Below are 12104 nucleotides of genomic sequence, written 5' to 3' on the forward strand. Positions count from 1 at the left end.
TGATATAAAGAAGTAAACAATCCCATCTAGATTTTCATAGATTCTCCAACTTTTCCTAAACACTATAGCTAATTATGAAAAAATATGAGACAAAAACTAAATTGCTAAAAAACAATAATTTCCATCAAAACCATTTTCCTAAAACCCTTACGCTACGAAGAATAGTTTCCACACTAATCTTAGGTGAAGTTTAGCATAACAAAGTTTTTTTTTAGAAAAAGACAATGAAATCACGAAGGAAAAAATAAATTGAGTTGCCTGAACATTTAGTTTCTACATTTGTTAACCACACATGTGACTGGGACAAAAAGGAAAAATAAAAGTCAACTAATCATAAAATAAGTAACAGTGTACACTCAAAACTAAGTAGACAACAAATAAAATTGTATTGTTTGCACTATATGTCTATATGGGCCTAAACAAATAAAGTTGGATAGATTTAATGCATCATCCACTTTGGGATTTAGACATTTAGTTATCGTTAAGGATTTCAAAAACCACAGTAATTATGACATATTCAAATTAAATTTCTGAATTTATAAATTTTTTTTCAACACTATAATGTAATTTCTAATTTTATAATATATATATATATATATATATATATATATATATATATATATATATATATATATATATATACCAAACCAAAACAAATTACAGTGGAAAATTAAATTATATAAAAAATAACATCACAAAACATATAATAGAAAATTTTGCATTCATTCTAATGCAAGCTCACATGTATAAAAAAATATATATATATAAAAATAACGGCAAACCAATAATGACAAATATTTTAAAATATATATAATACTACATGAAACTAAGCTCAAAGAACAATTAATGGGAAACTAAAAACTGGATGCAAATACATCGAACTAGCCTCAAATAATATTTAACGGAAAATCGAAAACTTGATGCAAATGCAAACATTAAACTAATCTTAAAAAGTAATTAATGGGAAATTGGACTATGGATACAACTGCATTAAACTAACCTCAAAGAATAATTAACGAAAAATCAAAACTTTGATGCAAATATATCGAATTAACATAAAAAAAAATAATAGTCGGGAAATCGAAAACTAGTTGGAAATGCATTGAACTAACCCTTTATGATTAAATTAATGGAAAATCGAAACTTGATGTAACCGCATTGAACTAACATCAAAGAAAAAAAATAACTATAAATTGGGAACAAAATGCAAATGTAGAGAACTAATTTTAAATAATAATTAATGGGAAATCGAAAACCGGATGCAACTGCATTGAACTAATCTCAAAAAATAAACTGGATGCAAATGCATTGAACTAACCTCAAGTAATTATTAACGAAAAATAAAAAACTGGATGCAAATTCATTGAACTAACCTCAAACAATAATTAACGGAAAATCAGAAACTAAATGCAAATGCAACCTTATCGAATAATAAACGAGAAATTAAAAATTGGATGCAAATGTATTAAAATAATCTCAAAGAATAATTAACGGGAAATCGGAAATTGGATGCAAATGCATTGAACTGACCTCAAAGAACAATTAATAGGAAATTTGATGCAAATGCATTGAACTAACCGCATTGAACTAACCTCAAAAAATAAATAACGGAAAATCGAAAACTAAATGCAACTGCATTGAACTATCATCAAAAAATAAATAATGGAATTGAAAATCAGAAACTGGATACAAATGCATTAAACTAACCTTTTTTTTTGCTCGGAAAGTGTAAATTGAATTAAGGAAAGAAACAAAATAAAATAATTATACAGGAGTGGTAGAACCTACATGTTATATGATGTAGGTTCAAGATATTCTAAAATAGCAACCATATGGAACCTCCCATTCATATAACCATGGGGGTCTCGCTATTTGATACAAAAGCTTCATTCTCGACTAAGAAAGATCCAAATTTTGCACCTGGTCATGCGACTAGGTTAGCCTATCTCTAGTTGTGCTACACTTTCAAGCTTTGCACCTTCGTCGTGCAAATTTTCCATCTACATAGGAGTTGCCAAGGGATGCCCCATGAGTTAAAAGCTGTGACAGCTGTTGCCAAATATGATTCCACCCAGAGATTGCTTCATCCTTTTGGAAGGGCAAGCTCCACACTCTCCAATATAACCATGCACTCGGCTGTATAGTTGTCTGCAATTCCAATACCCTTCCTCAAGAGTAAGACAAAATCACCATAAACAATTCTAAAGGATCCACCCAACCTAGCTGGATCTGGGTTCCCTCTAGAAGCCCCATCTATGTTGACCTTAATTTGATCACCAATTGGAGGAAGCATTAAACTAACCTCAAAACATAGTTGTGTTATATATTGTAGGAATGTCTCGATAAGTATAGTTTTGCATTTAAAATAGTGTTTATCTTATCTTTTTTCGAATTATTGGGAACGCCTTGCTATTCAAGTAGCTTCAATATGAATTTCGCCTTATTAGGCAATCTCACAAAACTTTAATCAAACTTCTATTATTAAACAACAAAATGAAGTTGAAAGGTTTTATCAAGGGTGAGTTCTTTTTTTTAATGGATAGTGGGGTTTTTACGTTATAAGAAATTTGGATGAGTGATAAATATAATATTCATATATAATAGTTCTGCATATATAGTTGCAAATATTTTTCAGAATAATTAATATAACATCACACGTTCGTAGATAATCTTTGAAGATCCCACATAGTGAGTCATGTATAATTTAAAGAATAATTAACTGGAAATCGGGAACTAGATAATTTTTGATGATCCCACATAGTAAATCAAACATAATTTATTTTTATGTCCTGTTTGAAGTTGATATTACATACTACATTGGATAATTAAAATGAAATCAGAAACTGGATTCAAATATATTGAACTGAGCTCAAAGAGTAATTAAAAGGAAATCGAAAACTTTATGTAAATACAATAAACCATACTAAAAAAGTAATTAACTAAAAATCAGAAACTGGATGTAACTGCATTAAACTAACGTCATAAAATAACTAACGATAAATTAGAAATTGGATGCAAATCCTTGAAAAATATTTAATCGGAAATTGGAAACGGTATGCAAATACATCAAACAAACTTCAAATAATAATTAACGGGAAATCAAAAACTGGATGTAAATGCATTGAACTAATCTAAAAAAATAATTAATAGAAAATCAAAAACCGAATGCAACTGCGTTGAACTAACCTCATAGAATAATTGGTGGGAAATCAGAAACTAGATGCAAATGCATTGAAATAACCTCAAAGAATAGTTAACAAAAAATCAGAAACCGAATGTAATTGCATCGAACTAACCTCAAAGAATAAATAATAAAAAACTAGATGCATATATATATATATATATATATATATGCATCTAGTTTTTGATTATTTATATATATTTATGGTTGATGCATATATATTGAACTAACCTCAAAGAGTTATTAACGGAAGTCAAATCGTATACAAATGCAATGAACTAATCTCAAAGACTAATTAACGAAACATCGAAAAAAAATAGATGCAACCAGACTGAACTAATCTCAATGAATAATTAACAAGAAAGCATAAATTTGATGCAACTACATTGAACTAACCTAAAAAAATAATTAACGGGAAATCGGAAACTTGATATTGAACTAACCTCAAAGAACAATTAACTAGAAATTGAAAATTGGATGCAACTACATTGAGCTAACCTCAAAGAATAATTAACAGAAAATCAGAAACTGGATGCAATTGCATAAAACTAAAATCAGAGATTAACTAATGGTAAATCAGAAATTGGATGCAATATATTGAGGAATATTTAACGGAAAATCAGAAACTTGATACAAATGCATTGAAATAATCTCAAAGAATAGTTAACTAGAAATCATAAATCGGATGTAACTAGTCAAACTAACTTCAAAGCATAAATAACCAAAAATTTGAAACTAGATGCATATGCATTGAACATCGAACTAACCTCTAAAAATAATTAACTGGAAATCATAAACTGGATGCAGATGCATTGAACTAATATGAAAGAGTAATTAATGAGAAATTGGAACCTGGATGGAAATGCAATGAAGTAATCTCAAAAACTAATTAAAGAAACATCGAAAACTGGATGCAACTGCACTAAATTAACCTTAATGAATAACTAATGAAAAATCATAAACTTAATGCAACTGCACTGAATTAACCTCAAAGAATAATTAACGGGAAATCGAAAATTTGATGCAACTTCATTGAACTAACCTCAAAGAATAATTTATGGAAAATCAGAAACTAGATGCAATAACTACATTGAACTAACCTCAATGAATAATTAACATAAAATCGAAAACTTGATGCAAATGCATTGAACTAATCTCAAAAACATAATTGTATTATTTGTAGGGGAATATAATGTCTCAACAAGTATAATTTTGCATTTTAAATAGTGTTTATCATAATTCTTTTATTATGATTGAGAGTGTCTTACTATTCAAGTAGTTTCAATATCATCTTCGCCATATTGAGCATTCTCATAAAACTTCAATCAAACTTCAATTGTTAAACCTAACAGCTAAAAGAAGTCAATAGGTTTTATCAAGGTTTGGTGTTTTCTTTTTATTGAGAGTAGTGCAAGAAATTTGAATGAGTGATTAATATAATTATAATATATATCTCATAGCTATGTATAATTGTTAATATTTTTTAGAATAATTTAATATAATGGCACCCGTTCGTAGGACAGGTTCGAAAACTAGTTCCCTTTCTAATAACGATCCTTTGGTGTAATCTCACTCTACCATGTGTCTTTAGGACACTGACGAAATATTACCCCTACAATTCCCTTCTAAACAGGAGAGTGAACAAAGAGACTTCTAGGAAGTTATTAGAAGAACTCTAATTCTCATTTTTCTTAGATAATTACGTGCCTGAATTAAGTACGAAGATATTCATGGTATGGTCTATGAATTTAAAGAGTAAATCAGGTAATAATTAAAGGAGTGCGGAATCTCTAAGGTGTATATTATTTGTTGTTTTTGTTGTTGTTACTGTTTGTTATTTAACTTATCATTTCTTTTAGAATAAAGTGCATCAGTTCAGCTTGTGCTTTTAGTTGATACAGAATGAACCTATTACAAGTAACTAATCCATTATATTGCACTACTATTAGGGGTGCCACGGATAGGTTCAGATTCAGATATGTCTGTATCCGAATCAAAATTCAAAAATTTATACCGATATCCGAATCCGACGGATATTAAAAAAATTATCCGAATCCGATTTTGGATAATATCCAATCCGAAAATTAATATTAATTAAAATTTTATTTGATTCGAATAATTCATTTTACCACTATAAAAACTATTATAAATATATATATATATATATATATATATATATATATATATATTTGTCATTTATTATTATTATAGTTTATGATTTTATATAATATTTTATACAATAATTAATTAATTATATATAATAACTATTAATTTTTTAAATCGGATCGGATATTTTCGGATGCGGATATGGCATTATCCGAATCCGTATCCGAAACTAGTTCGGACATAAAAATTATCGGAATCCGAATCCAATATCCGAAATTTTCAGATAATATCTGATTTTTCGAATACGAATTCGAATCGAATTCGAATATTTGGATATCCACTTGCACCCCTAACTACTATGCTTGTTTCCTTCCTGTCAAAACCATATGCCACAGACAGATTCCTTCCTGTCAAAACCATATGCCACAGACAGAACTTCTCCAAGTATTCTAAGCCAAAGACAACCTTAAATGTGTTTACAGTAGCAAGTCAATATTAAAAGTCTAGGTTAGAATATATACAAATAGGGATCAATATATTAAGACAGAGTAGCAAGTCAATATTAAAAGTCCAGGTTAGAATTTATACAAATAGGGATCAATATTAAGACAGTTATGAAATTCTGAAAACTTAATGAAGCTTGATTAGCTTTGAAATGGAATGCCTACTTAGCAATCTATAAATGATGGTAACATGCATATCAAACTGAGGTGATCCATAGTGCATAAAGTTCAGGAAATTCCCACTTATAGCTTGAAGCTTAGTCCGTCTTGCAAAATGTATTTTACACATAGCGTGGTCTCCAATTAATGGTATATTACAAACTAAGTGATATATAGCAACACCTTAATGTACTCTTACTCTTTTAGTCAACAAGAAAACACATAATACAACACAAGTAGGTAGATTTTGACATTCATAACACAGAATTCATAGAGACTGTATCTCTACTAGTAGCATATCTCTATAATGATCCGGCCTCTTAAATTCATCTCGGTGTTTTCTTACGTATAATATCCTGGATGAATAATTAAATCAAATGCCTAGATATTTATTAATGAGGACTATTTGGTCTTTTTATGCCTTTGTAAATTCTCAGTACCGATATGGTCCTTAAATTAAAATGTTGGTTAACACCTTTGAATAGGAGCAATCAATCTTTTCATGTGGCGGTATATAAAAAAAACCAATTCCATAACCATAAATTTATTTAGCAATAATTGGGTAATTTAATTAGACGTTAAGAAAAGTCTAATCCCTTCGTCTCCCATCTCTTCTTCTTCTCATTTTTTTTTTCTCATTAAAGAAATTAATTTTGGGGTTCTCCCCGTAAGACCAAAGAAAAAAAAAAAGTAACTAAAAAGTTGAGTGTAAAACCATTAAAGTAGAGCTCGGAGAAGAAAGTGGCATGGAGGAAGACCACTGTCTTTATCTCCTATCTTCCTTTTGATCTTATCAAAAGTAAGTTTCTTATCCTATTATTTTGTGTTCATCTCTCTCAAGATGCTTACAATTGGTTGTAAAAACCAATGACATTAATTATGGAATCGATGTCTCTAGCAAGCAGATTGATTGTAAAAACCAATGGCCTTTAATTGGCTTTGTTGTATGAGTTTTGATTATCAAAAAGAAAAGTTAGATTTCCATTTTTTTCATTTCAGGTTTTGAAGAAAATGAATTCTTTAATTGAATCTAACATATTTTAGTTCCTTTATCAAGTTTTCGAAATTTTAAATTAAGCCGGTCTAATATTATTGTCTTGTGTTTTCTTAATGGCATATATTAGTTGAACACTTGTGGGGTCTACTTTGTTTGATGTTCTGAACAGAATGGATTTCCTGCAATAAGCTTAGAAATGGAGTTATCCCGATTCCTCCGTAACAAGAAGTAAGCTGCCGTATCAACTGATAAAGTCAACAAGGCTGTAGTCACAGTGCCTGCGTACTTCAATGACTCCCAAAGGACTACAACAAAGGATGCTGATCATATTGTGGGATTAGAAGTCCTTCGTATTATCAATGAACCAACTGCTGCATCTTTGGCATATGGGTTTGAAAAAGAAAACAACGAAACCATATTAGTATTTGACCTTGGAGGTGGTACTTTCGATGTTTCAGGTATTTTAACAGTGTCTAACTTCACGTTTTCCTCCATCTTTAGTGTTAATCTTCCATTAGTTGAACGCAGGTAGTTTGTATATGTAACCTATGTGGATTATCTATTTTTCTTTATTCTATTACATGGTTTGAAAGAAACCGCTACTGTTATCATCTCAACAATGTAGTGCCCTTTGTAGTTTCTATTTGGTATGTGTGGTACACAAGCCTTTTTTGTTATAGCTCATCCTTAAAGATGTTGAGGATCATATTGTACATTGTTTTCCCATTTGGAATATGAATATACATCTTTGAATGTGGGCAAACAGTTCGCATGTGTTCCTGTGACTATGTTGTGTTGTTTTTCTATGGTGCTTAATTTTATGAGGTGATATCTTGGGTTGGCTTACATGCGGTGCAATGCTTACTTTATTTACTTTTTTGGTTAGTACTTGTCTGTTTATGTAACAGTTCTAAAGGTTGGTGATGGGGTATTCGAGGTGTTGTCTACATCTGGGGATACACATTTGGGTGGTGATGATTTTGACAAGGTTTTTACAACTGCTCTCTCTCTCTCTCTCACTCACACACACACACATTTTTCTTTTAAAAATGTTACATGTTGTAGCAAGCAACTACTCACTGAATAAAGAATCTGTATTCTAACAGAGAATTGTTGATTGGCTTGCTTTGAACTTCAAAAGAGATGAAGGTATTGACTCTCTCTCTCTCTCTCTCTCTCTCTCTCTCTCTCTCTCTCTCTCCACACACACATTTTTCTTTTAAAAATATTACATGTTGTAGCAAGCAACTACTCACTGAATAAAGAATATGTATTCTAACAGAGAATTGTTGATTGGCTTGCTTTGAACTTCAAAAGAGATGAAGGTATTGATATTTTGAAGGGCAAACAAGCCCTTCAGCGCCTCGCCGAAGCTGCTAAAAAAGCCAAGATGGAACTGTCGTCCTTGACACAAACAAATATAAGGTATGTAATTCATATTTGTGCTGCCTCCCTTTTTGTATCTATAAACTACTGTTTCTGATTGAGGATTTCTTTAAATTTCCCCTAGTTTACCTTTCATCACTGCAACGGCAGATGGTCCCAAGCACATTGATACCAGTCTTATAAGAGCAAAGTTTGAGGAGTTGTGTTCTGACCTCCATGATAGGTATGTGATTTTTTCCAGTGAATAACTTCACCCATATGCATAATTAGAATGTCCGTCTTGCTTATAGTTATTCATTGGTTACTCTGGTGTATCGGATTTTATGTACGGTATTTGTAATACTTATAAGTCGTCTACTTTACTTGAAGCTGATGTAGATTTGTATTGTAGACTGAAAACACCAGTTGATAATGCCTTGAAAGACGCAAAGCTCTCTTTTGAGGACATAGATGAGGTTATCCTTGTTGGTGGATCAATTCAAATTCCAGTAGTGCAGGAACTTGTCAAGAAAATAACTGGAAAAGAACCCAATGTTACTGTCAATCCTGATGAAGTTGTTGCTCTTGGAGATGCAGTTCATGTTAGTTGTGTTATTCTTGGTTTCTCTACCTGTCAAACCAGCCTTTAATTGGCTTTGCTGTATGAGTTTTGATTATAAAAAAGAAAGGTTAGATTTCCATTTTTTAATTTCAAGTTTTGAATAAAACGAATTCTTTAATTGAATCCAAAAGATTTTAGTTCCTTTATCAAGTTTTCAAAATTTTAAATTAATCCGGTCTAATATTAATGTCTTGTGTTTTCTTGATGGCATATATCAGTTGAACACTTGTGGGGAGTCTACTTTGTTTGATTTACTAAAGCGTAATGGATTTTCTGCAATAAGCTTAGAAATGGAGTTATCAACGATTACTCTAGCAACAAGAAGTAAGTTGTCGTATTTGCAGTGAAGATTGTTTCAAAGGTTAAAAACTTTTAAGGTAGATAACCAAATTCATTAGTATAGCTATACTGAATCGTCAATTTCTTCAGTTGTTTCGCATAACACTACGGGTACTAATTAAGTAGGCCACAAATCCATGGTAGTGATATGAAAAAAATACTTAAATATAGTTTCATCCATCTAGCATGTGGTCTTCTCAGACCCTCATCGTATTCACATGGTTTGGTTATCTTCTTATATATATTTTTTATTTTTGTTATGGCATTTCAATTCTATGTAGGAAGAAGAATGAAAGCCATGAAAGTGATTTTATGGATGCAGTTGATGTCTGCTTACCATTGATACAAGCAACTATAGGAGATATAGAGAAGGGAGTTTTCCCCAAAAGTTGCTCGATAAGTATTGAAATACCCACTTCTCCTCTAAAAAACAAGGTATGTACTTGTGTTTTAGGTTAGACTTTACTTAAAAATCAAATTACATTGAAAATGTGTCCTGGCGTGTGAACGTCATCACCCATAGCGATGAGTGTGCATCTGGTTAAGGATTGGTTTGTGGAATTGTTTTGATTCGGCACTTGAGAAATCATATTCTTAATACTACTGAATGAAAATAATGCCAATCTATTACAGTAGTACTGTGAGCTGCGGCTGATTTTTCTTAGTTTCACATATTATATTATAGGTTTTGTTCAAAGGTGGCGATGTTTGTTTTTAAAGTCTTTTCTTTTAGTCTTTTGGTACTTTAGTGCTGATATGATATTATCTTATACTTTCACATGTCGGTAAGAATATGAAATATTTCATTAAGTCTGTGATGCCTGTTTATATGGACTCGAAAATTTACCTTTGTAGACTTCCAATGTATATACATAGAGAAACTTTGTTTGGCTATGCCATTCATAGCTTACTTTCAGAAAGTCTAGATGTACTTTATGAAAAAGCTAACATAAATTAGGTCTCTTTATCATCTGCCTTTTTGTACGTTCTGAAGAATAATGTATTTCTCTCGACTCCGTTATTTTCTTCCAAAAAATCTGTGGTGTCGTTATGGCTTTTGTTTTAAGGCTGTTGGTGAATTGATTTGTGGTTTTAGAGGGTGTAAGTGATTGTCTTTGTGTGGTTTCAGTGATGGTGGTTTTTTACATGTAGGTCTTGGTTGCTTTGGTAGTGAAAAGTATCTGTTGACGAAAAGTACAATACTCTCGATGTGAGACTTATCTATTTATATAAAGTTTGGAAACCTAATTTCCCAGGTATGACCTGAGGCTGCATAATATGATTATAATACATACTATTCTCAACAATGATTTTAAAGTTATTTGTTTGCCTACCACAAGTGGTCTTAACCCCAGTCGTGACTACACAATATTGATTTCAAAGCTCTTAGTTGTGATGATGTACTCTCATCAAGAATATCATCTTAATAATAGTCGGAGAAGTTACAACCTCTATTATTTGTGAAATTGGGAAAAGAAACCATCTAAAGCGTCCAAATAAAAAACAATCAAACTTTACTCACATTAGAATTTTTTTATATGAATGATCTGGCATTGATCTTCATTTAACATCTAAAAGAATATTAGCATGTTAGAGATGGTCGTGTGGGATGAGATTTTGTGCAAATAATATGTCTATTCATATGTACTTGCCAATTTCCTCGCTGTTAAGAACATCCTTACGGTGCCTAATCCAACAACACTATGAATGCGAGAGAAATTGGCAAACACCTTTTTATTATCTCTTTTTCAATCTTATAGTTCAAGCAAGTGCCAAGCAGCCTATTTTTATTGAGTCATGTGGTTAAAATTAATTTGTATACAATTTTATACTCCCTATTTTGATTTTTAGTTGATGCGGAAGCTAGCATCATTCACATTCTATCTTCCAGTTACATGGTTACTATTTTTTATTCAATAATATGCTATATCATTTTTCTTTTAGGGCTTTAATGTTATAAGGATGAGTCTATGGAGGTCTCCTCCATGTTGGCATGTGGTCTACTCACTCATCATATTCATAAGCTTCGAGTTATCATGTGATATGATATGATCTGTAACACCACCTGAAAGTTTTCAGAACACTTTCCAAATTCATAGGGTTTTTTCGTTGTAGTAAAAATGCATGAATCTGGCATTTAGCAATAGGTATCATCTATCTTCTTCATCAATTAGTTTTTATTATTGATTTGTAGATTGTTCTTAATTTCTCTTAGAAAATGGTGGATTTTATTACTAGAAATTGGAACTCCATATTCCTTTATTATGTTTTTCTATTCTACAGGCTGGTGCTGTACAATAGAGTTAGAGTGTTTGTTTACAATAATCATTTTGGTTTTGGAACAACATCATGTTTACACTTTTCGGCAAGTTTTGTTTAACATCGCGTGCATAGCACGTGCATCTTGCTAGTACATATAAATGATGTAAAAGACGATCAAAATTAGCTCCAAGACTTCCAAATAATGAAACTTGTAAATTTTGTAGGTTGAAATTACCTTTCTTCTCTTCTGCATTAATTCTTTTATGTCTATGTGCCTGATTGGTTGCTTCCATTGATGACTTTTGGTGAGACAAGGCTTCCAATATATTTTTGAGAGTTTAATGCAGGTAAGGGTCTGCCTAACCCTAAACTTTGTTAAAAAAAAAGGCTTCCAATATAAGTGTATGCATTAACAATCTGAAATCCAAACTTCTCAAGTGTCGTGATTGAGTTCGTTCTTTGGTTATACAGCACCACTGCCCATTCATTTTTCCTTATTATGATTTCTCCACCGTTTTCAACACCTAGTGGTTCCAGGACTTTCAGGAAATAAAACCCCCCATGTATCTT

At 31.3% G+C, this 12104-nt stretch overlaps 1 protein-coding gene across 1 annotated transcript; it reads left to right on the forward strand.

Moving 5' to 3' along the window:
* Nucleotides 1-4911: 4911 nt before the first annotated feature.
* On the forward strand, nt 4912-8961 carry LOC147503665 (stromal 70 kDa heat shock-related protein, chloroplastic-like). Its single transcript, XM_086604925.1, has 6 exons — nt 4912-4945; nt 7180-7404; nt 7855-7934; nt 8229-8371; nt 8457-8555; nt 8724-8961. Exons 1-6 carry the CDS (start codon nt 4912-4914, stop codon nt 8959-8961), a joined length of 819 nt encoding a protein of 272 aa, XP_086461051.1.
* Nucleotides 8962-12104: the final 3143 nt, after the last annotated feature.

This window comes from Coptis chinensis, chromosome 4 (genome assembly GCF_015680905.1).
Source record: "Coptis chinensis isolate HL-2020 chromosome 4, ASM1568090v1, whole genome shotgun sequence".
In the NCBI taxonomy this organism is placed as follows: domain Eukaryota; kingdom Viridiplantae; phylum Streptophyta; class Magnoliopsida; order Ranunculales; family Ranunculaceae; genus Coptis; species Coptis chinensis.